This window comes from Taeniopygia guttata, chromosome 2 (genome assembly GCF_048771995.1).
Source record: "Taeniopygia guttata chromosome 2, bTaeGut7.mat, whole genome shotgun sequence".
Classification (NCBI taxonomy): domain Eukaryota; kingdom Metazoa; phylum Chordata; class Aves; order Passeriformes; family Estrildidae; genus Taeniopygia; species Taeniopygia guttata.
The window spans coordinates 142,808,820-142,835,735 of NC_133026.1; the positions used below are offsets into that span (position 1 = coordinate 142,808,820).

A 26,916-nucleotide genomic window follows, 5' to 3' on the forward strand; every position below is an offset into this window, starting at 1 on the left:
AGGATGTCCTTCTCAAGAACGAACATCTTTCAGTAAATCTCTGTATAACAGCCCAAAGTGCTCCCAAAGAGAACATCCAAATCTGTGGCACAAAAATGATATAGTTATGCTGTTGGGACATACAGTTATTTGCAACTTTAATCTTATAAAAATTAATGGAAAACATGCTATTTGTCAGCTCCTCCAATACTCTGTGCCTATATTGTGGGATCAGAGTCTACAATCACAGTTTATCCACGCTAAGTCTCACTGCCTGATACTCACAGCTAAATACTGAAGTGAAATGATTTCCAGTGCAGTGTGTGTACAGAACAAAAGCTGTGCACAGCAGATCTTATACATGCATACATATATATGCATTGCTGATATATATATAAATTCTTATTCATTTGAGTATGAATGGCAACTGTCTGCTAGCTGAAGCAGGGAATGTGTTGAAGCATCGTGTCACTTGCCTGAGAGGCACGTGTGTGCCCAACACTGCCAGAGATTTTGTGTGCATCACACTGAAGCAGAGTTTTAAGCAGATTTCAAGGCAGCTGATACTGTAGCTTGCACAAGGGATGACTTATTAAGCTGCAGTATTACTGAAATTGATGGAAATATATATACATATATACATATATAGTTAGTAAACTGAAAGAGAACATTTATTTGTGAGGTTTGAGATGCTCTAACCAGAAATGATAACACCCAGCTAAGAAGTGTATTGTGCCAGTAAATAGATGAATTTTATAATTTTGAAAGGCATCAGAAGGCGCTAGGACAGAGGAATTTTTTGAAATATAATTAATATACCAAACTAAAATAAAGGAGCAGCCTGCAGTGGGTGGGAATGACTAAGAGGGGGTTCAGGCATTGTTTAGTGACTCATCTTGGCCACAGTTTTAGTCAGCAGCAGTCATGAATGGCAAACTCTTCAGGAGAAAAAAAGTAAAGCACTTTGCAAGGGACCTTGTAAGTTGGGTGTACTCTAGGGAGCTTTCCTTCCTAAAAGTTAAAAGTGACCATAGCTTGATACAAGTTTCCAAAATCTGTATGTAATTTGGCAGTGATTTACTTGCCCTCTGGGTGCTGTAGCCAGCTTTATAAATAAACTTTTTTCTACTGATATGTTGATCTTCTCTTGTAACCATTAATCCCCTGAATTAATGGCAACAAGAAACGACTGTCAGGAAAGAGTATTTTAGACATATTTTTCAACCTTTTTCAATTTCCTTTGCCTTTCTTTTATGCTAGAAGACAGAGCCCATACCAGATAACTGACTTTTATCTCTACCAACTTACTGAGAAGAAAAAAATTATTTGTAAGTTTTCAAGGAGTTCTAAAGGTATTTCAAAGATTGACTTCAAATAGGAGCTGCTGCTGGATTTTGTGTTCTTTGATGCTTCAAGATATTTAATGCTACTACAATAAGACCTTGGCAAAAAACTGCGGTAGTTTTTCAGAGCTGATTTTTTATACTTCTCTATAGGGAAATGTCACGTCTCTAAGCCTAGCTCAGAATAGCAGCAGCTAATCTTTACATTTTAGATAACAGCATTCTGGTTATTTATGGTCATATTTAAACATGAAATACTTTTTTTTTCATCATCAGTGGACTACCAAGAAGACACTATCAGCTCAGAAAGAAAGGAGTGATATATATGAGATTTGAAAATTAAAAATATTAAGATGTTTTTCTAAGTTCTTATATTTGCTATAACTAAAAGAATTTCAGGGTTGAGTTTAAGGTCTGTTGTTTGATTTTCTAAAGACATATTCCTGGATTTAAAGCCGAAAGTATCTATGTTTTCCTGCCCTGATATATAGCTTTAAGAAACACTTCTAATTACAATAGTTAGTGAAGGAAAGAGAGACGTAATACACAGAAAGCCTAACATTATTTCCTCTACCCAGCCACTCTGCAGACAATTGTCACATGCTATTAAATTAAATCTAATAAAATGGTACCACACACCTTTTTCTCAAATTTAATTTTAAATTTTGGGTGCTAAATATGGCATTAACTGTAAATCACAATAGATTAAAAAAAATAGTTAATTATTCAAAAACTGAACATCCATAAATATCTTACAAAAATAATCCTTTTCAGTAAATCCACTTAGAATAAGACAAGTTTTAAGCTATTCTACTTCAGATAACTTTTGCAGCTTCTGAGCTGGGAAGACATGCTGAAGGACAGTTTTATTTGACTTAATGTGCTCCTCAATTCACACTTTAGAAGAGGTTTTGTTGTTTTGGCTTTTTTTAATGTGGTTTGAATGGAACATTTATATACACATAAGTTGACAACTATACAGAAATCTTTAGGTTAACTCTATAATAAGAAATGAAGCAATTCAATGAAATGTTCCTGGACTCTGCCTTTAGATGCTGTTAAATTGATAGACTGGCCTTATGAATCATTTGGGAGAACGTGCAGAACTTAGCACATCTCAGGGACCATTTCCAAGGGCAGTTTTAATGCAGCCATTCTGTTTATAGAAACAGAAAGGTTAATAAAATGGAAAATGTGCTCTGCTTACAGGCCTCTGGACTGGAAAACACTCTTAAGACCCCAGATCAGGCTTTTGTAGAAGACAGACATTTGCATTCAGGATTGGGATCATGAAGAGCATCGCATGGTTTCATCCTAATTCTTACTCCACCTAAACTTGTTTAGTGTTGTTTTTCTTAGTACCTTGGGTGATTTCCATGCCTGAGATTTTTATCTTGACATATGTTAATAACCATTGGGAATACTATAAGGCTTATCCCAAATTTGAGTTGTTCAGTTCCTATTTGTTCCATATTATTCCTAAGTGTACTTTATGTCATGATGAAGATGTCGCAGTTCATTAATTTCCATCTAATTTAAATTTGACTTCCATCAGATTTAAATCTGTGCAAATTTAAATTGTGCAAAACACATTTCATCATTTGCTTCCCCTACTCACTCATTCCTCATTCCCCCAAGAGAAGATAAACAGTAGGAAAATTTATAGAATATTTAGGTGTTGGTTTCTTTTTGCATTCATGTGGACAGAATGGAGGCTCTGACTTCTGAGACAGTTTAGAAAGTTACTGCAATAAAGTGTGTAATATTGTCTTATTCATCACAGCTTCAGTCCTCTCTTACTACCTCATTCCAGGAGGATTGGGAAATGCTGGAATTTATCAACCTAATGGTCTTGAAGGGAAAGCCATTAAGCAAGTTAACAATGACTAAAGGCAACTGTCCTTGGTGCTTTCTCTAAAACAGTGTGCCCCTTGCTTTTTGTGATGAGAAACTGCCTCAACTCAGCATGATTGACATCCAGAGCTTGAGAGCCAGGAACACTGTGGACAAAACACCCTGCTTTAGCTGGTCTTTATTCAATGCATTTGTTATTTTAAATCTAAATTTGCCATAGTTCTCTCTCCCTGTGCATTGTGTATATACTCCTGAAATACCCAGCTTCTCAATTCCTCCTCAAGGATGTCAGTCCTAAAGCTCTGAGGCCCCTAAATCCTGTTTAAGATCTAGGTCCATGTGAACGGATTCTTGTAACTGGTCCATTACACAGATGAGTAAGTACTGGTGCTTTACCCAAATTTTTCTCATTTCCTTGAGTGTGTTAGTTTTTTCTCTATAAACAGAGTAAGATATTTCACAGTACTTTCATTATTTACTGGGTTTTATTCCCTTTCTATATTTTGGATTTTTGCCTACTCAAGTGCACTGAAGTTGTCAGGTGCCTCCAGAACTGCACACATGTCTAAAATATTGGTGTCCTGTTTGTTCTTTCAAATAGAAAATGCAATATAATTTGAGTATTGCTGAATAGAATATTGCACATTTTTTTAAGAATGCTAGACAGTGTCAGATGTGGGGTTTCTTTAATCAGATTCTGCATATTGTTTATTAAATTGCAAAAGGTCATATGCTCAAGAGGGTAAAAAGGCAGATGGTATTTTAAAAGTAATTGTTGTCACATCTTGTAATTGCAAGGGACAAAGGGAAAGGCTGAATAAAATGTTTGCATTACCTGTTGACCATGATAAAATACAGCTAAAAGGAACATTGCCATCAGTAGTAAAGAAGCTTCCTTTGTACCCAGGAAGTCTGTGCTGGAAAAAAACAAACAAACAATAAAGTAAAATACAGTTATTTATTTTCCAGTGTTGTAATTGTTCAAAAGTTTCATTTAATAAGTGGTAATTTTTGTTGTTCATTAAAAAAATACTCTATATTTGAAATTTAATTAAGCAGCAATTAGTTCAAGGGAACAGGAGTGTAATTGGAGATCTCCCTGTTTGGAGACACATTTTAAGTAACTAAATTGTAGCCTACAGGAGGTACACAGGAGGTGATGAGCTTTCACTTTCTAATGTGATATGCAAGTTGTGTGTCAGTCAGTCTCTTCCTGGGAGCTTGGTAAGAGCCCCTGTGGGGTGCAGGAGGTGACATCGTTGGGGGGAAAGGTTGAGGTGGAGCTGACAAAGGGAAACTTCCAGGCTGTGAAAGTAAAAGCCCAGTGAATAAAGCTAAAGGATGAAGTCCAAGGCAGGAGCTGAAATGAAACATCCCCAAATTGTGAGAAGGGTTTGGAGATGACAGGGATACAGCATGGATTAAAAGAGGACCAAAAAAATGGCAAGCAGGAGCTAGGACTGGTTTTACTGAGCTACAAAGAGGAACCAGAGAAGCCTGTGACAAGGGACGTAAAGGAAACCTTTGCAGAGCACAGGGAAGCAGAGAAGATGAGCCAAGCAGGTACTGGCAGTATGAAATCACATAGGTGCTGTGTATGGAGCACAAAGAAAGTTTAAAATAAAATGAGAGGGGTTAAAAGCAGTAACAGGGAGTTTCAAATATTGAGAGAAATTACAGTTATGTGGAAAGATGAATAAAAACTGAAGAAAATATCTCTGTATGCCAGGGTGGTTTTTTTTAAAGCGTGTTTCCCAGGGAACAGACAAAAGAGCTGGGGAAATGGTAGAGCCAAACTTATAGTAAAGCAAATGAGAGAAAAAAATAAATTTGGAGTTGAATTGAACAGAGATACTTGTCAATTATCTTGTTGAAGGGAGATGGGAAAAAGAAAGTGGTTATGTGGTGATAAAACCTTGAAAATTTAAAAATAATAATAAATGAGTAAATAAGGACCAGAGATTGGAAGATATTTTGGGACAACCTTTAGTCTGCCTTGAGATCTAAGAACAAAGCGAAGTCCAGGTACTGGGTCTGTTTTCCATAGTAATTTTTAAAGAAGTATGGGATGCTATTTGTCAGAGGACTCCTATGACAGAGAAATTGGAGAAAGAAAGAACAGAACTTGAGACTAAACCGAAAGGAAAATTTCTAATGAGAGAGATAACGGAATTGCCTTTGTGGTCCTAATGAATTTACTATGCTGGAAATGTGCTGCTATGGGATGAGTCATCAATACAGAGCAAAAGCAAGCAGGAAGTGACCTTGTCATCTGCAAATATGCTGGAATTCAAATATTACCTATTTTGAAGTTGCCCAAAATACAACCTCCAATTGAACACATTCCAAAAGGACCCCTTGTACACTGGCTAAAGGCAAGAGCCTTAAATGTCTTAGTTACAAACTCACCTGTTATTGTATATTGTGGTGTAGCTATACCCACCATAGCTGGATGAATTTTGTGAGGAGCTGCAAACCCTTTTATTCAAATAATTTATATTGCTAAAATACCAAAGAGCCAAAAAACAATTTTAGGGCACACAATCTTGAACTTCATTCTCCCTAATATCAGAGCTTAAATTCATATCCTTGTTGTAAGAGAGGAGCATCTCAACTGATTTCCCTATGTCTTGGGCTGTTGGCTACTCCGGGGAATATTCCTGCCTCTTTCTCACTCTTCTGTGATAACAGTCACTAGAAAGTTTTATTGGCAGGGCTACTCTGAATTCTTCAAGTTTTTCACACAAAGGAGATTCTTTACCACACCTGGTTAGTGACAATTATCATGATTTCTACTTCTAGTTACTTAGCCAAAGGTTTGCCTACTGCTGTTTTTCAGATTTGCTGGGATCCATTCTGGATATGTGTCTGTAGGATGATAATTAACATTAGAAAAAGGAATTACACCCCAAGTCTCTGGTACCTTGGTACTGTAGGAAACAAGTAAGGAAAGATATGCAGATCCTCGATATGTGTAAGGATGTGGCTGTTGTGAGAATTAATTGTCCTGCAAATCCCTGCTTTTCTCTCACTCTGAGCATCTTCATCTGCACTTAAAAGCACAAACAACTGCAATACTACCCTGGTCAAGTATCAAAGACTGAAGTGTTTTTCTGAATGATTTAAATTACTGCTGCTCTAGATTCAGTTATTGCAACACTAATTGCATCTCTGACTCTGAAAATCATTGTGGTTCTTCTGCTCACTTCAGCTCCTCTTCTGGAAAAAAAGAAATCTGGGAGGAGGAGGAGGAAGTGGAGCATGTCCTTCAAGTACTCTTCTACAAATCATGCCTGTGTTCCTTATATTTTTTACAACTGCTCATTATTTGTTTGGATTTTATTCTAAAAAAATCAATTGTTCACTCCTGTTTTCTTAAACTGAGGGGAAATTTTAATTGGTGTCTCTGGAGTTTTCAAGAATAGTAATGACCAAGGTATGGGCATTGCAATGAATATTTTTAGTCAACATTGATAGACTATAGGAGACATAAAATACAAGTACTGATCAATATTTAAATGCCCTCATGAAATGAAAATTTTAATAAAAAGGCTTGAGAAAGAAAAAGATTATGAATAATTTTGAATTAGTCATTGCCTGTTGCAACCATCACTCCATATTTAACTGTGGTGCTATGCAATACACTCATACTCTGGCAAGACTTGGACCATCAGCTTAAGAAAAAGCAGTTCCTAAAGGGGGCTGTGAACACTTACTCTCCATTGTGGTTAAAGTTGTCATATTGCAGAAAAAGGGAAGCATAAACAGTTTCAGTCAGCAGAGAGTAGATCGCAATCATGATGAGGAGCACTGCCAGCTTCAGGACAGAGTTGAGACGAAGAAAGACTGCACAAGTCACCATTGCCAGCACACCAGTGAAGACAAAATACTGAACAGAAAACAGCACTGGTTAATTTTGGTGATCAGAGATAAGCATCTATGTAAACAATCAAGCAACCATAAGTATGGAAAGATTATTTTGGATTTCAGTGTTCAGCTAAGTCCTTTAAGGGCCCAGGGCACTTTGAAAATAAGTGTTTTGCTAAAATAGAAGTGAAATTACAAATTCTCTATTTTTCATACCTCCACATCAGCAGAAATAGTTTGCTGTGCCTTTATAGCATTTTCATTGCATTATAAGGGAAACAGCATCCTCTGTAATTAAAAGAGAAAGGGAGAGATGCTGCATGCAGTAGTTTGCTACTGTGAAGTCTACTGGGAGAAAATAATTTATATTCCTTTGGAGTCTAAATTTCCACAAGACCCACAAAATACTCAGGATGGGAGAATCATATTTCTACTTTAATTCTTCCCATGATACTGAAGAGAGAGGATAAAGCCACAGATTAGGACTTTTTTTTCCACTTTTTTTTTTCAAATTTTTAATACTGTAGGTCTAGCTTGGTTACATTTCTCTCTTAAAATGTGATGCCTGGAAATTTTATTCCTATCTTATTTTCTAATCTTTTCATTGTCTCATTTTTCTCAATGATTAGTCATCTGCCAAATGCAATCCATGCAGCTGATACTGGATAGAGAGAGACAATCATGGTCATGAGCTGTTCAGACTTAAAATAGCAACATCAACACCCACAGTCCAAATGTAGTTTAAATTAACTCCAATCACACAGCTTTAGGAGCGATAGTATTCATTTTTCTGGGTACAGCTTTGCTTTAGTACAGTTTCTCTGTAGGAAAGTCTGCATCCCTGCTGTTGAGAGCATACTGCTGGCAGTATCATGACACTGCCATATGACTTTCTAAGCAACATACTTCTCTTATCCACACATGACCAACACATTGATTTTCTTGCCTGCTTGCTCATCTTAGCGAGGGTTTCTTTGTTTTTCTTTTCTCCAAAACCAATCTTAAAATAGCCATAGCAGTCTTAACTACTGTCTTTGTCATGTAAGAAGTTTTGCTCTCCATTACACTCATGTAAATTAGGTAGTGTGCTTTATTGCACTAGGTTCATTGAATCATTGCTGGGTGTGTTCCCAGTATAAAGGTTCTGTATAATGTTCAAAGGTTAAATTTCATTTGTAATGCCCCATTAGATTTTAAGGTTAATTCCTTCTGTAACCAGCCTCTGCTTTTTCTATCACCATATGGAAATGTTCCCTTCTTCACAGTGTTGAGCCCCTGACTCCACCACAAGGTAGTGGTTGCCATATAACCTTTGTGGATCCACACCTCAGATGCAAAAGTACCCTCAGAAATACCTCAGGACAGGAACAGATGTCTGTAAACGAGGCAGAGGAATTGAAGGTCTGGTTCTTCAGTGCTATTGGTTTGTCAAAATCACACCACAGCTGTGAAGAAATAAAACAAAATCAGGGCTACATTGTGCACTGGTAACTAATTGCTTGTCTGGCTGTCTGGGTTCAGGGCTGGGACTGGCTGACCTGCTGCTCTCCATGCCAGCTCTCCACCTGGCACCAAGGGCTGAATAAATAGACAGTAAGAAGTCATGCTGTGGAGATGAAATGGAAAAGAGGGAGCTATTTGTGCTGCAGATATTTAGCATCTGCATAGCCTCACTATGCTCTCTTTTCAGAGAGGAAAGATGAGCTCCTCTGGGACTTCCAGAGGACTCATATTGCACTCTTAAAAATGACCTCTCAAAGTGCTTAGACTTTGCTATAAACTATAGAGAAAATTATTTAATTGGGAGCACAAAATCAGATTGAATGTGTGCTCTTTCTGCAAGCTGTTTTAATCTGCTATGGATAGTGTTATCCTTTTGGATATGGGACATCCAGCCTTCATTTTCATGATCTCACACAGACCTGGTTGTACCAAAACATGATGTGGTCCCAGAACAGCAACTGTGATGCTTAGAATGGAAGGGAATAAAAATTCACTCATGAAACTATGGTTATGATAATGTAATATTGCTTTTTGTTGTTGTAACCTGCATTGATTTTAATTGTATTTCATACCAAGAGCATTAGATACAAAGCATTGTCGAGTTGGAATACACTATGATTACACTATAATTACAATGAAGAAAAAATTATTAATTGCTTCATGTTTTGACAGTTAAAGCAGATGGAGTCTCCTGTCATATATATTTATTTACTCTGGATGACTATAATAGGTCATGTCATCAACCTGGTGTGTACAAGCTGATTAGAGGTCTTTTTACCCAATAGTTAAAGAATTCATTTAATGAGGCCCAATTTCTTATCATTAAATTCCAATTAATTTTGAACTTGTTACTCTTTCGTTTGTTCTTTTAGCCACTCAGCCATCTCTGCAGTGTAGGAGTATTACCTGGCTGGCTTTGCACTCTTCCGTGACACCAGACAATTAATGGTACCTTCTGAAAATTTATGAGGTATAGAAGACCTCTCTGCAGGGCAGAATGTCACAGGTGTTTTTTAAAAGAGACTTTCAGGATCAGAAACTTAATTTTATAACAATAAGAATACACTTAAGACTCACAAGACTCATTTGAACCCCTGGTGAAACCAAAGTTTTATGGCTCAGAAAGCATCTGAGTCTTAGACCCCTCCAGCTGGCTGCATTTGAACTCAATGAACACATAAAGCTGCAAGGCTCAGATGCATTACCTGTTCTCAAATACATGCAGGTCCCTCTTGAATAAACTCTTATTATGGAAGAACTTTGACATATAAAATAATGAGAGTATATTAACATTGTTATTTCCTATAGACTCAAATCATTGTCCAGCTAAATATATGACAATACGTATGACTGTTTCCTACTTTATAGAAAACCACTGGTGTGACAGTAAAATGTAATTTTCTTTTGACTGTCTTTGGATTAGCCAGCCCAGAAAATTGCAGAGGACAAATCTTAAAAAATAATGTACAAGAAATCAGGGGAAGTAACACATTTGGCATAGATAGTGTGTTAGACATATTTTTTACGATTAAGACCAATTGTACCAAAAACTTTCCTGAAAGCTATTTGCTATACATGATTTTAAAACTTCTAAATTCTAAAACACTGATTAGGGATTTATATTGTAATGCACCACTGTCCTTTTCTTCGGAAAGTTTTTAGATCAATTGAACTTCCTGACATTTATGGTATTTATATTTTTTCAGTAACGATAGAAATGCATTTTTCTTTCTCTTACTTGGTCTCCTATCAGTAATACTTTTAGTCTCTCTGTGAGACATATACCACATTCTTGGCTCAGACTTCAGCACCTGTCAGGTTGTCTGACATTATAATCTGCCTAAATTATGCAAAGCTTTCTCATGTTGCTGAATACATCAGTACAATCAGGGCTTTTATTGGAATTTAAAAAATTATTATTTTAGCAATTGTAAAAATTAAAATTATTATTTTAGCAATTGCAGTAATTTTAGCAATTTAGTAATCTAAATAATAGTAGAACTGTAAGATGAGCTGAGAATTTATGAAAGGAAGAATTTAACATCCATAAGCATTTTTTGGATTGACAGTCTCTAAGAAAGTATTTCAGCATGTCAGAAAATTAAAAATGGTCCTCAAAGAGTGGGTATGTTGGACAGAAACTTGACAAAAGGTTTTAAAAATAGATGATACTCATGAGCGAGAAATAATTAGATATTTCAGAAATACCTAGATCAAGCCATGGATTGAATTTCCTGAAGCTGTGATGCTCTGCCTTTTTTACATTATCTAAATCAGACACAGCTTATAGATGTAGTTAACAAGTCCTGTAGCAAGCTTAATAATTCATAAATCATTTTTTACTGTATAATATTCCTTGGTTCCCTATAAACTTACAATATTGATGATGGCTCCAAGAAAATTAATCAGAATGGATGCAAAGATAATGACATTCCTTGCCAAGTAGGTCTCATTAATCCAGCAGCAAGTTTTCCGGAGCATTAAGGGTAAACATTTGTAATCCTCTGCTGTAGTTATCAGCACGAGAGCAGAGTGCAGCATAATCAGGATAGAAAACTGAATGACCATTGGTATCACTCTGGGAAAGAAAAAAAAAAAAAGAGAATCCAGCATTAAATCCCAACACAATCAGTCAAGAGAAAAGCTTGACAACGTGTCCATGTAGAACTAGTCAGGGGATTCAGGAGGGCTTATCACCCTTATCACCCTTATTGTATCTTGGATCTAATTCATCTCACTGCATAGATATGGGCAGATAGAAGTCACTTGAGATTCAGATTAACTCATTCTTTAGTGGCAATACTTTGATCCCAGTTTATGGACACTGACAAAGGCTGATGGAAGATTAATTCCTTCAGTTTCCCACAGACCAGCAGTATTCTGCAACAGCCTTCTTCCTGTGCAAAGCCAAGTGCCTGCGACCAGATTTGGAACTGATAGTTTCTAACTATACCTCAGTTATATATAGACAGTCTATATATGCTGGTGTAGCCTACCAGTTCTGCTAACCTAGCCTGATTCAGCTCTGAACAAAACCAAATTCAGGCCTTCAGAAAGATTAGGATCAAGCCTCAAGAGATCCAGCCTGAGGACACTAAACATTAGTACTTATTTTGGACTGACAAACTCTATATTTAAGACCCATGTTATTGAATTAAGATACTAAAAAGGGAGTATCTACACACCTAAGTCTGGGATATAAACCCAAAATGGCAGAATAACCTGTTTATGTGCCTGAGAAACAGACCTTGCATTTGTTCTTGCCTATAAATTTATAGGCAAGATTTTTTTTCTACTGTAGCTGTTCAATCAAAGATTTATGTGCTTGTGTCTTGCCTAAGCCTGCTTGATTTAAAAACTAAACTCAAGGTGGCCTAGTGTGACCTCTGAGATGAACAAGTGTCAGTGCTAAGATTTTGATGGGATATGCTGATAAGACCAAGTACAATAAAATGCATTGATAAGTTTAGAGGAATCCAAACAAAAAACTTTAATAATTTTCTATCTGTGAACTTCTCCCAGAACTACGACACCGGGCTTGGATCGCCCTTTCATTCAAGAAGATGTTCAAGACCAATTGATTTTCTTTTCAGGGATTCTCTTACTGTCAAGATGAAGTTAAGTTTAAAAAGGGCTTTTGCCTTCCCTCATTCAGCCCCAAATCGACTGATTTGAGACAGAAGGAAAACTGATGTAAAACAGAAGATTCCAGTGTTTAAATTAATAACAATTTGAAATCTGCTTTCTTTTCCTTCACAAGAATAACCCAGTGAAAAATGGGCAGAAATAAGAGTATCTCAGCAGTCTAGTAAGACTTCTGTCCATGTGAGCATATAAATAGTTCATTGCAGGAAATTGATGACACTCCCAGGCCTCTCAGATGGAGAATATGAATCACTGCAACGTTGGGAATTTAATATAATGGTTTCATAAAGGACAATTATGGTAAAAAATATGGCATTACTTTATCTCTCTTACAGTAATTTCCCCAACTCCATATTTCAGAGAATAAAAACTATTGTAAAGATTTTTAAATTTACGTGCATCTGCCCTGTCAGGGAAAAATGCATGAATGGATCAAATATTTTTCCTTAGGGAGACAGATACAAACTAAGATAAAATTCTGAAACTTCCACACCTATTAGATTTGAGGTATGATTCCCTTCTTTAACACACAGACTAAGGTAAACTCTCTGGGAAGCTCCCCAAAGAACCTTAGTAATATATGTTCTATGACAATTTAAATAGCATTTTCACCAAATTTTCAGAGACCAAAAACTCAGCTCAAAAAATATTCACATGTCTACTTAAGCAAATACAAAATTTCATCCTTGTTCAACAGAAATCTGAAACATTCATTGAAAAACTCTTATATATGTCCTTAGGAAACTGGTAAGTTACCATGAGGACTGAATTATAGTTTATTAGTGGTTTCATGGAAACTATTTCCATGGTTTTCCACCCTAGTATTTTACTTCTCTGATATTTACCAGAGGCGTAACAAATGAATATGCAGTTATGTCAAAGATTCTCTGAATCCAAATCCTGTCTAACTTTGTGATAGTTTGTTCAATTGCTCATGCCTTGAGCTGCTTTTAGAACTGGAACTTAGAAAATTTGAACTTCCAGATTATTTTCTCATCCAATATGTTTAAGCATATTGAAACCTTCTCACTCAAAACCCCTATCCTGTTATTTTAGGGTTGCTCATCTGTTGACAGGCATGCTCTTTAAAAAACTGAAACACACTTTTTGAAGCAGAGTATCAGAACATTAAAAAAAACAAGACCAAAATTTATCTCTTTAAGCCTTGACAATGATCTTCAGCTCCTGACAGAACATAGGAACTGCCATAAAATACTCATGTGTCTCCAAAGCTTCTCTCACAAAAGGGGTAGTGGTAAATATCCTTTCCCTAAATATCTCCCCACGTTCTAGCAATCAGCCTTTCAGGGCATCTTTGAAGACAAGGTCATAGTTTCAAAAAAAACTCTGCTGATCTTTTCTTGTAGGAATTTACCTAATCTTAATTTTGACCTATTTGTATTTTCAGCCTCTTTAACATTCAGTGACAAAAAGGTCCTCAGGGAACACCACAAGATTGCTGGCAAGATGAGAAACTAGGAGTTGAGACAGCTAGAGGCAATGTGTTTGTGTGACTCCTTCCCCCTCACTCCAGTGGACTAAACATCCTCACAGGAGTTAACAGAGATGAATCTGTGCAGGTAGAAAAAAATGTCTATTTTTTTTTTTTTTATTATCTGGTATGGCAGTGATTGATATAGCAGCAGAAATCTTTTTGGAAAACAGGTTCTGTTAATAGGATCCATAAATCTTCTTGTACATATTGAGGAAAAAAAAAACAAACAAACACACAAACAAACAAAAACATCTACCAGAAGTGAAGAACTTTAACTGTGTACTGGGAGAAGAATTTTTAAAAAGCAAACAAACTTGCTAGGGGCAATATAGCACATAAGGAACAACATAAGGTCACACACTACTCTGGGTACTTTCTCAGCTGAGAATTATAAAACATATGAGACACAACTGCTACAGAATGTAGTTGCCTGCCTGCACCTAACCACCTCTTTGGTGTTCTTAGACATCAACCTGGTAACTCAAGTCTTCCAGAAATGATCCAAGAAATCTTGCTGCACTACTCTAACACAATAAATATCTTATTTCTTGTACTCTACTGTCAGCCATCAAAAAGTCAAGGTTCATCTGAGTGCTAGAAACTACCTAAGAAATATGTTATTCTGCGCATTCTCTTTTAACACTTGCTCTGTCAAAGACCAAATGGGACCAGAGGGTTGTTACAGTGGCAGTCCCATTCTAGAAAACTGACCTCAGTCCTTGCACATACTCTTGTGATCTCATTATTAAATTGTAGACATAAAATGCCAAATGATATGTTTGAGTCTGTGAAATGTGGATATTGAGGTCTCTTCTATGTCTCAGATTTTCATCACCTTGATAGGATTATATTGCTCAGTCAGCCTCAAAGGAGAGCAAAGTGAAAACAGATCTACCAGTTCACCCTCTTGCTTATTAATGTCCTGAGACTGCTTTTCCCAGCTGGGCAAATCACATTGTCAGCAGCAAAGCAAGCAGTACAATTCTCTTACAAAGCATTTATTAAACAAAACCAGGAGAGCCACTGATACCCAAGGTGATTATCAATCACTTAGCAAAGAGGCACAGCTATTGCTCTGGATCATGTTTCACCAGGACACACTGTGGAAAATTTTTGTAACTTCAATTTCCACTTAACTTGCTGGTAGTTCTACTTGAAAACATAACAATATAACATCAGTACATACTGCTGTCTCACTTGAAAACATGTAGCTGTAGATATTGTGGTAAAAAAGGAGTTACTATTGCAAAAAAAGTGAACAAATATTTCCAAACACTTCTGGGGAACAAGCAGATTTTATTGGTTCATTGCACATCAATCCTAAAAATGTTATTCCACTGTGCCCCTAAGACTGACTTCAGATATATAGAGATAAATTTCTGTATTTACCTGGAAGAAGGGAGCAAGCTTTGGATAGCAGTGATAAATACCAGAACAATAAATGCACACACCAAGTTTGATTTGAATACTTCATCCCGCATTTGAGAATACTAGAATAAAAAAGAAAAACAAAAACACACACACATGGAAAAGTAAATTAGCTGTTAATACATTAAGTAGTTTCATTAAGCCTGATCTATATAGGAGGCATGGGGAAAATTAACACTGTGCACCAATAAATCAATAAACCTGAATTTTCTTAGAAAAAATAACCCCATCAAATAAATTGTTAATAATCTGATAAAATATTTTAACCAAGAGAGCAAAAATATGTAATTTGCAATACAAAATTGTTCTGCTTTGTTCAAAATTATTTGCTTTAAAAATTCTGAGGTAGATACTAGGAGCTTGTGCTGCTAAATATTTAATTGCTTATGAAATACTTAATAACCAGAGAAACCATGAATTTTCTCACATGAAGACAAGCACTGGAGTGATCTGTGATTCTGCATGCATGATGGCCCAGAGATGTCTCAATGGTGGCCAAATTGAGGCTGGTCTGCTGTTTTTTTTATAATTTTATTGTTTAAGACAATTATGCAGTCAGAACATTCTGTGACTTTTTGGGATGCTGGGATGCTGGCACTCTGTATCCTAACAAAGTCAGAGGCTGTGTGGAAAATTGGTGATATAGGCATTCGCCAAATGTAAAAGACTATTTGAGGTGCATTATTATAAAGATTTATTGCAAAAATATTTTTCTCCACCATATCAAACAACTGAGACTACTATCAGGTTCTTTTTTTAATGGAAATTACCAAGAAATGGAGTAACAGACACATTGATAGACCACAGTGGATCAGTTAAAATGGAAATATTAACCAAGTCCTCAGCTGTTATTTATCATTGCTAATTCAATTAAACTGCGGCTGTTTACAGCAGATGAAGATTAGTCCATAGGAATATGTTTTGTAACTCTCTTTATCTTTATGGATGCCACCAAAGTTTCTTTGCTTATAAGAAACCCTGCAAAGGCTTGTCCCAGTCATTTTTCTTCCTCTAAACAATAACTTCATTTTGTTTAAAGCTCTGCTGTTTTAAAAGGGCTGAAAAAAAGGCTATAAGAGTCAAAGCAATATCAGATACCAGAATATCTCTCCAGAAATTTGGAAATAGGGAAAACTGCTGTTATAAATGACTGGAAATCATTATAATATTAAAAAAATTATTAAGAAATGTGTCAAGAACATACACTGAGAGAGTCCAGCTTTGAACTGGATTTCATAGCTGATTTGCTCTTGAAGGGAGATCCTAGCTAGACTTAGAGTATTTTCTCTACATGGACCTTTAGTTGAGACATTGTCTCAGCATAAGCATCTGATCAAAACAGTCTCAAGCTCCCAGATGGAAAAAAGATTTCACTTCCCTGCTCCTGTTTGCCATGAGTAAGAGAGGGGGCTCGTTTTCTGGTGTTCCTCATTTTGACTCGTCCTCTCCTGTGATTATACCTTGTGTCTGCTGTTGGCAGTATCACTTTGGCATGATTTTTGATAGTGGCCACAGGTAATTCCACTTCATTTTGCTGCTGGAACCCCAGAGGCACTGACACTGATTTTGTGTGCAAGGAAACAGAACTGCATCAGTCTGCATAAATAATGGACCAGAGGCTTTTTTCAAATAGGGAAAAAGAAAGGTATTTTCCTTAAAATATAACATGAAATCCCAACTGTTCCATAGGGAAATTAAGGCAAACTAGATGAATGAAACACAAACATAGAACGGCCTGCTGTGTTGAGAATTATGTCAAAAGGATGGATGCTGTGTTCTAATCAGTGGCAACATTGTGATGAGGAATCGTTGGCATCCCTAGGCAGCACTGACATAAATGATAAATGTAGCAGCTCTGTAGCAGTCTACCCCTTAATGACTTGTAGAAGTAATTGAAGGATTCACTAAGCCTGAAGGCCCTTCAAAAATCATGGGGAGGCATGTGGCCAACCAGAGCTGTGTAGAGTGGTAGGAAGAATTGTGATGTGACCTTGTCTGCAGCGAAAACCTTCCCTGCAGTACCCCACAGAGCCACCTGTGCTGGTGTGACTTGCTGATGGCCGAGTGAAGGCACCCGTGGGGTTTGGGCCATTTACCTGCTCTGCTGGGAGGGAACTGTTTATCCATGTGCTTGCCCACCCTGCTGGCTGAAACTAAGAAAGGCCAGGATTCTTCTGTTGAGTAATGCTGCTTATTCCTCACTTTCTCTTCCAAAGCCTCTTTGAAAGGGAAGTGCCAGCAATATGACAGGCTTCACATGTTCCCCTAAAGAAAATGTTTGTACACCGGGGAGGAAAGTTTTTGGTCTTATCCTGTGCTCTTTGACTCAGAGAGGACCTTAGAGATGAAAAGGGAGACCGAGTTTCTTCTTCATCAGAATAATGCTGTAAAAGTTTCTGCAATACAGGAGAGGAATAGAAGAATATGTTTCAAGAAGTCTAAGACAGAAGAGGAAAAGAACTCCCGAGAAGACCAAAGAGTAGGCAGAGATCCAGTTGCTGACCAGCAATAGAAATGTTGCTGAACAGGCACAGAGTTTGCTCAGCGTCTCTTGCAGACCTCCTCGCAACTGGAAGTTTCTGAGTTGAAGGAAGGAGGCAATGCCTGTGTCTGCTGAGATACAGCAAGCAGGAAGAGCAAAATTGTTTTCCTGCTCATGTAATTTCTATTTATCTTACCAGTCAGAAATTCTGACACAGAGAAACTCAGATATTTAGGTCTAATATTTGAACTAAGAAAACATGTACTTTGAAATTCAAAGCTCTTTTGATATTTCCAGTATGCTCACCTCACAGAAAATACGTAAATGTTTCATGTCTAAACCTAGCCTGTTTTCTAATCCAAATGCAAATATGGAGGAAGACTTTGAATATCTTTATACAAACATTTACACAGGAAACTTTCTTTAATAAATCCCTACCAGCATGTAAAATTCCCTGTCCTGTACCTCTCCTTTACCCTATATGAAAGTACATGGTATGTATATTTTAAAGTTATTGATATTTAGGGAGATCATCATGATGATATCTTTTAATTATTGGAATAATCTGAAGTAGTATCAGATTTTCCTATGAATTATTATATAATTGGAAATTTTAGTAACTTTTCATGCTACCATCAGAAGTACTTTCCTGTGATGAGCTGCTCCATCTGCGTACATGCTATTTGTGAAAAAATCTCTAGTAAAATTGAATGTGAATTGTCTTTAAATGACATATCAAGCATTAATGAGTGAAACACAGGTTAGTAATGACTAGTCAATTTCAGTAAAGAATCTATAACATATACCAGGTGTGGTCCTGCACAAATACTATGAAAAATGAAATATTGCAGAATTCCTGTAGAAATACACATAATGCCTCAGAGAGTTAACCCATTCTCTAATGTAACTGCTACTGCTTGCTGTGGAATACACATTTATCCTATCACCAAAGAAGGACAAAGAGCAATGACAGAAGAGAGGAGTGGCAAGGTATTCCAGTGGCTTAAACTGCACTGACATAGCTGTTATCTAAACCAATATAAACCAGGATCTGTGATCACTCCATAGTACTTTTGTGCATATTGATTCCAGAATTGTTCTGTGGTTTTTTTTTTTCCTAACCTTTTGAAATCTTAAAGGAAGAAATACAGAAATTTCATGGTTAGTGTAAACCTGATATCTGGACTTGCTTTATAGTTAAAAAAATGCAAACCAACGCAGACTGTTTAAACAGAAGCCCAGTCTTACATTTCCGATCCATTCATGTCATCCCATGATCCCACACCATGGTAGTCCTGTTACTAATGCAGGAAGAAGAAATATAGTTTATTGTTCATGTGGTTACTCACTTTTCTATTCTTTGAGGTACAGAACATTGACACAATTCTCACTGAACAAGGTAAAGTTAACACTTCTTGGCCAGGATCTCAGCTATCAGGTTTAAAAACCTGATTTTTCTGTTTCCAAAATGGACTGGAAGAAGGGCGAAAGTGGCAGTAATAAGATTGATAGAGGAAATATCTATTTTCTGCAGGAAAATAATTCAAATAGCATTTTTTTCCATGACTTCCTGAAACCTATGGTTAAACACTAAGGTTATAAGGACAAACCTGTAATTACTGTACCGGCATGCAGGAGGAAAGGGACATTTCCCATGCTGTCCATAAGATAATTTCTCCTGTCTACAACAAAGAGGACACTATGATTCCTCTTCCCTTAATCCACATCATTCCTCTGTATCCTGGTACATTCCCCATCACTATCTGAGCACACTCGTGATGTCCGAGCACTCTGAGCAGACCAAGGAGATTGCTGACCAGAGGCTGTCCAGCTGTTGGTGGGGGATGTGCCAGAACAAATAAAGCAGTGGTGACATTTTGTAAAACTTTACTCCTTCCTGGTGTGAGAAATCAGAATAATTTATGGAACAGAAAGAAGACTCAGTCAACTTTGCTGAATGAGTTTTATGTTTTTATTTCCTGTGCAATAGTTGGGAATTAATACCTAAGGAAATACTGAATGAAAGCATAATTCTCCAAACACTGCAGCCCAATTCTCCACTTACTGGGAAGAAAATGTAGCAATATCTTACTGGGAAGAAAATGTAGCAAACCTGCTAAAATTTTAGCTTTTAAATAGGCTTGTTTTTTCCTTCAGATGCAATTAAAATCTTTATTAATGTTTTAGATCTGACCTATGTAATGTGATAGATTAGGACATGGATCTTTTTTAGTTTCTTAAATTGCATTTAAACTGAATTCTAGACTACCCTTATAGTTTTTCTTTGTGGCTGACAATTGTGAAACATAAAATAATAAGAAAGTTTATTTTCTGCATATGGGATCTGATTCTGCGCAGTGTCCTTTTACACCAGCCCATGCTCAGGCCTTGTGTGATTAAAGAGAACAGTAAGGCAAGGTGAGCCCCTAAAAAGTTTGCTCATTCATCAAGTTGTTTGTGATCAGGCTGTTTCCTCCTTTAACCAAAAAAAAATCAGATACTTTCACCATATTTTTTTATCTTGTTTCTTGAGAAGATTAAAGATTATCATGACTTCTGGGACTTTCTGTAATAATTCATTTGATATAGGACATCTTGAATTTCTCTTGCTCTGGGTCCCTGTCAGCTTTGCATGATGACTGCACTGAAAGAAGTATCTTCATATTTTCATTTTCAGCAGATAATTATTTGTGGATAATTTGGTTTTGGGGATTCTACCTTGCGTCTCCATGTAAATATCCTCATGAGGAAATGAAACTTTGTATTTCTGTTTTAGCAAACATTTGTTGTTTCTTCTACAAGATTACTAGTGCAATAAGGGCTTAAGTATACTTCAAGCAGAATTTTTATTTTCCAGTTGTCATGATATAACTCTTACTAATCAGTCTTGCTGAGGACTAGTCTCTCATGAATCAAGTAAAAATGTCTGTTTTCCAGTGGAAGTTGGAGTGATGATGGAGAAGTGAGCCTCCATGCTTTCAATTCCTCGCTATTTTTATTCCCTTTCAGTCAAGTGCCCATAGTATGGCAGACCTGCTGTTGCTGCACTGTCATAGCATATGAGATTATCAAAGAAAGTCAATGAAATTATTTGAGATCTGTGCAACTTCACCCTGTGCCATCAGCTTTCAAGGAGTGTTCTCCCATTACCTTATCTTTTAAAACTTATAACTTACATCTGGATGTAGACTGAAAGAGAAGTTAATGAGATCATATTGCTGTTGAGAAGCAGCAAAGACAGGAACCATATTTAGCTCTTAGAAACAGGTTTTTTAAGAAGGATGTTTAAAACAGGGAGTTGAAAAATTACTCTTGACTAGAAATAAATATTGCAGCTGCATAGAGGACATCAGAGGGATTCTATGACTAAATGGAAGGAACATATCTATAAAAATATAGATATCTATTTTTTGAATAGAAATGTAAGTTTTTTAATGTACTCCGTTGTTGTAAGTGCCAAAGTAACCTGTCATCTGACAGAAAACTGCTTGTACTCAATACCAAGTTCAACCCAGCCAGTGGCTGCAGTTTTCAGAAAATGAGTTTGTTCAGTGTACATATTTTCCAACAACGAAATGCAATCATTTCAGCATTATAGCACCTGCATCATGTCACTGTGTATTATGAACTCTAGCTCAGCCCCACCTTCTGAAAACTGAAACAAAATGAAAAAGAAAAAGAAAGCAGGAAAAAACCAACACAAGCCAGAACCTACAGCTTTTCTACTTCAGTGAACATTTATTACAATTTGAGTTGTGAATAATGCAGCTACCAAGCCCCAGCTACCTTATGCTCCAGGCTGGAGTCTTTAAACATCAGTGAAAAAGGCTTGATATGCTCTCTTCTCAATTTATCGCCACTCCGTAAGTCGATGGTGTGCTCTATTCGCTTGTTAATTTCCTCAGGCCCAGACTGGACATGCAAAGCTTGTGCAAGATGGTTTGGAAGCAGATTTATTGAATTTCTTGTTAGGGCAGCCAGAGTCTAGGGGAAAGCACATGCAAACAGAATAAACCTGCTGGTCCCCTTGGGTTAAAAATGCAATGTTTTAGTTCATGTTGCATTGCAAACCATTCCATGCAATTCATTCAATGAAATCTATAGAAGTGTAAAATAGTAACTCTGTTCCACTAGACACATACAGTACATTAAGGAGAGCATTTTAATGCCTTATTTTTACAGGCTGGGAGGTTTGTTGCTGCACAGAGCACTAGGACTATATTCCACTTTCCAAATCTGATATTTAATTATTAAAGCATGCATGAGGGGAGTACACACCAAAATCACAGCAGGATAGCTGACTCAATGGTGTGTTTTAATAAATAAGAATGAAAGCCATAGAAAACAAAACCCCCAACATAGGACGAGTGACGTTTTACTTATCTCAAAGTTACTGGATGTGTGTAGTTAAGGAACAGATCAAGTAGTCAGGAGTGAAGAAGGTGACATTTCTGATTACTTCAGCATGGGTTTTCAGATAATATGTTCTTCTTCACTACTGGTATATTTCAGCCAGTCTACATTACAGTTAGGCTATATGATTTAATTTAACTGTAATTCATATTAGTATTTAAAATACCATCTCAAATGCATTATTCCTTTGGTATTTCAATGACTAATCAAAGAAAAAAATGAAAATATTTTTGCTTCACAAAAGAATTCTAGCAGATATAGTATGAAGGGTGTTTCATCTTCAGCAAAGGGTTAGAGTTTGCTTTCATAAAGAAAATAACTCATTCCCATTTTATGGTGCCATTTCATGACACAAACCACAGTGAAGCAGCTCTTTCCCAGTTGAATGGGAAAAGAAACTACCACTGTAATATTCCCAAGGGTTAAGAAATGTTAATGAATGGAAAGGATGTGAAACTTCATACATCATAGCATCAGACATTTCAGCATTATTATGGGTGGGAAATAAAATTCTGCCTGAGAAAAGTTATTCCATAGGTCCTTCCTGAAAAGACCTTCAGCTCTATCTCCTATTGGGCATTGTTGAAACAGGAGCTTAGGATATTTTGTCACCAGATGCCCCTGGAAAGCCAATTCTTTTGTATCACAGGATTACATTGGGCAAATGCTATAGGGAGGTTTCACTTCTTGATATTCAAACTACAGTAAATTAAACAAACATATTCTAATGAATCTTGAGCAGCACATTAAAACACAGGAAGGTTCTGAGGTACCCACTGCCAAAGCCCAGGTGACAACTTTCCTTACAATCCTAAAATCAAGTTGATGTACTCTGTAGTCACAGATAATATTTCATATCCCATTTTATTAACAGTAATTTAAGATCCCAAAATACAGGCAGAAAATCTTCCCCCTGTTTCAAAGTGAAAAGCAATTTTCCTGTTTGTTTAGTAAAAAAAAAAAGACTTCAGTAGAGAATGTTTGGGATGACACTCTACTTGATTCCTCCCTTCTTCTGTCAAGCAAATAACTATTATCAACATTAGGAGAAAAAAAACAGTACCAAAGAAACTTTTCTCATGCTTAGGTTCCAGATATGTGTGAATTAATATCCTGGCCGTGGAGGAAACAATCAAGGCAAGTGGATAAATGTTATATTATTACATGCTGTGACACAACTTTTGTTTAAGTACTCCTATCTCTTATTAAACTGAGCTAGGAAGAAAAGCTGTTATCAATTTTTGGTGGCTGAATGGGCATGAGTGTGTCTGAAGTACCTGTTAAAGGGTAAGATCACATCAGATGGTGGTGTGTAAATTTATTTCTCAGAATTACCTTGTGTTACTGCTTCTGCACTGGAAACAAGAGTGGAGAATGTCCCTAATTTTTTTGATGAGCATTTTGTTTTATTTATACAATGCAAATAATCTCAGTTCATCCTAGTAAGTGACTATATTTTGGTTAAAATTCTATTTTTAGCTGTGGTTGATATGAAGGCTTGTCTTCTTGCTGAATGTATGAAGTGTTTTACAACTCATGGTAGATGAACATGACATAATATCACCACTATGGCCATGGTGCCTGTAGCATTTTGAAAAAATAGACTCTGAATTTGAATTTATATTCACAATATAACAATGAAATTCATATTTGTGTTTCATCATTTCCTCTCTCTCATATGCATGTACATACTTAAGAAAACTGCTTCTCTGTATTTAGAAAAAAAAAAAAAAAAAAAAAGATACAAATTATAGTCTCAAGAATAAATCCTAACGACATTTTGTCTCTTTTCCCCCTCTTTGCTCTGCATCTCTTAAGACTTCTTTATGCAAGCACAAAGAAATATTGATTCTTGCTATTATCTCTCTTACACTTTTGTGAGCAGCTCCATGGAAGACACAGCTATGAATTCTATAATTGGCTTTTGAAGTTTTCTGAAGCTGACAATAACCATTCATCATACAGGAACAAAGTTCTGTTAAAAAAATAATCTAACCAAACTCACATCTAAAACTGAAAGAAGATGAATTAAAACAAATAATAAAACTGCAACTTCAGACACATTTTATAAATAAGGGAAATTTTTAGTTTGTGCCATTTAGAAAACCTTAGGAAGGTTTAAAATTATTTTTTTCATACTGCAAGCATCAGGTTTTGGAAGGAAATAGGAAAACCAAAGGTCAAATGCCTAAAAACTGCTGGGGAGTGCTGGGGCATTTCAGCACAGAAATAACAACAATAACGGTGGGGTAGCTGTAACACGTGGGTACCTTGGTTTTGAACTGATTTCCACAAAACTTTTGTTTGGACTTGTCTGCCACCTTGGCAGGCTTTTAGTATAATTTCTGTGCTCACGGTTAAGCTTCACTGCAGCCACTACTAAGATACACCTACAGAAGACACATTTTAATGTGCTGTTTTTCCCTAGTTCACATTCTGACAGGTCCATCAGGTGCCTCCTCCAGCATATCCAGTGACCATGTTATGCTTTCAGCTTTTTTTTTTTTGTAAGGTACGTGGAAGAAATCCAACTTAAACAGCCACAAATTCATTCTAGAGGAGGAGGCCTTTACTCTTTTTAAATAAAGTAACTTCTGTCCAATTTTCTTTGCTTTATGAAAGCAGCCCAGACACTTGTTTCAATAACAGAAACCTCCATTTATTCTGGGAATGCCTGAATTTCAGACAAGAACTCGCACTCTTGGCTTACCTCACGATCAGAGCAAGAGCACATAGTGATACTTGGGCTGTAGTTGTAGTTGTTGATAATATCTGTGACTGCCTATATAAAAAGTGGTTATTTGTGTGTTACTCACATAAACACATCTACAATTCACTGATTCAGGCTGCTCATAGAACACAAGTTTGAGGTAATGAGTGTGGGTTGGGATAAATTTGAGTTTGGCTTAAGAACATTCCAGAGATTTCTTTTCACGTGCTTCCTAACATCACTAGAGTTAAAAGTGAGATACGTGTGAGAAATTGCTCAAATTTTGTTGTAATTTGTGTTGGGTAAGGAAATAATTTAGATTCTATTGGCAAGTATTCAAACATACAGAGTGATTCACTGCTGGATTGCCGCTTCGACGATTCTCAAAGCCTGCTGCTGACAGTGACCTTTAAGCTGCTTAATTAGTGTTATTAAATGCTTATTCTGTCCAAGACTGACACACCTCTGGAAAATGCTACTACATCCTCGTATAATTTAAATCTATCATCTGCATTTTTTAGCTAAAATGCATTATTTATGAGAAATACTGCCTATTGTTTCAACTGTAAATTAAGAATTACATAATAATTGAATCATACATAAAACATCAAGTTTTTAAAATCTTGTCTCCACCAAAAGCTTATTGTTAAACTGTGTTATATAAAATTACAGCTTTTCCCAACACCACATCAAATCCTTAAAAAAAAAAAAACAACAAAACTGTGAGAAACTGTTCTAAAAGTAGATTGTTTATTACCATAAGAAAAAAAAAAAGTTTTAAAGAGACTGTTAAGCTATGCCTATTTCAATTACTTTCAAGGCCTTTTTACTAGCACTAGGAGTAGATCAATAATTGTATAAACCCACTAATCTTTTATTTTTTTCTTCGTTTTTGTTAGCATCAAGGCCAGGTTTAGCTGAGAAAATGACCAAAAAAATGAAAGCCTACTCTGCACAGATTTTTTTGGACTACAGAAATCAGAATATCTTAAAGGGAAAGAAACAGAGAAAGATCACAAGAGATTCACAGCAGCATGCACCCATATCTCTATTCCTAATGAAATGACAATATAGAATCAGGTCAACAAAATATAGAGAATACTGTAAGGCAGTGTACATGCAGATACACAGATGAACAGAACATATATAAAACAGGTGTTTTATATAACAGCAAACTGTGCCATGCTCAAATTCAGTTTGAAGAGATGAAGACACTGCTGTGGGCTGACTGATTGTGAAATTTAATCACTTCTGAGCACATTTGTAAGAAGCAGAAGACGGTTGACAAAAGCAAGACCTCCACACAATAATGCTTAAGGTTCAACAGACGGTTCAGACAAGTAGGAATAAGGATGTGCAGCAGAAGAGAGGAACTATCATGTCATTACAGATCCCTCAAAGAAAATGAAAGAAAGCTTCAGCTGACCTTGCATCATAAAGACTCATCAATCTTCCAAGTGCAGTGAGAAGAGTGGAGTCTGAGGGCATTTTAACCCTTCCATCTTTAATTCCTCTAAACAACTAGACTTCACAAAATAATTTTTTTTACTGTATAAGAACTGTTGGTTCCCAGGTTTCTGGCAAACAGTCATGCAGTGCTTTTGGAAAATATCTGATCAGGAGAAGTTGCTATTATCTCATATTTCTATTTAGCTACAGATGTCCTCACAGTCTAACTCATCTGCTAGTGAACTTTAATTGTATCTTAGAGCATGAGTTTTTAATATTTACTGTTACAAAAATGAGAAATTAAGAACCTGATTTCACAAGGTGCTTTTCCCCCCCTTCCCTCATATATCATTTAACTACTTTACGTGTTTTCCTATGGGAAAATACCCTTTCCCTCATCTCTTTAGCCCTACAGTGAAGCTATATAATGAGATACATACTCTAACTAGAATGTTCCAACTAGTTTAGTAACATTAGATTTATTTTTAATTACTTCTTCATGGAGTGGTGGAGTGGTTCAATTAAAGCTAAGACATGAGGCATTTAATTTCAGCTGGGAAAAAAAAAAACAACCAAATAACCCAAAATCTCTGCTTCACTGGCATTTTCCCAGTTTAGATACATGATTTTTTCTGCCTTGAAACGATTTGTTCAATCCTCTGCTGTTACAGTACACGTTATAATAAAGGTTAAAGATGAAGTTGCCTCCTCTGAGGCCTCCATTGTTGAAGTGCACTCAATCATGCAT

The 26,916-nt window shown here is 36.4% G+C and overlaps 1 protein-coding gene and 1 long non-coding RNA gene across 3 annotated transcripts in view; one reads left to right on the forward strand and one right to left on the reverse strand.

The window, feature by feature from the left end:
* LOC140682480 (uncharacterized) overlaps nt 1–26,916 on the forward strand; it is a 155,627-nt gene that overhangs the window by 82,264 nt on the left and 46,447 nt on the right. The window lies entirely within an intron of this gene.
* ADCY8 (adenylate cyclase 8) overlaps nt 1–26,916 on the reverse strand; it is a 117,632-nt gene that overhangs the window by 14,414 nt on the left and 76,302 nt on the right. Inside the window, exons 8-13 of one of the 2 annotated variants that reach the window (XM_004174209.5) lie at nt 21,383–21,580; nt 15,076–15,176; nt 10,923–11,124; nt 8,399–8,488; nt 6,893–7,065; nt 4,012–4,093 (exon numbers count right to left, since the gene is read on the reverse strand). In XM_004174209.5, the coding sequence (XP_004174257.3) occupies nt 4,012–4,093; nt 6,893–7,065; nt 8,399–8,488; nt 10,923–11,124; nt 15,076–15,176; nt 21,383–21,580 (846 nt within the window). The remainder of the gene's footprint in view (nt 1–4,011; nt 4,094–6,892; nt 7,066–8,398; nt 8,489–10,922; nt 11,125–15,075; nt 15,177–21,382; nt 21,581–26,916) is intronic. The other variant, XM_030266702.4, reaches the window with a different exon arrangement.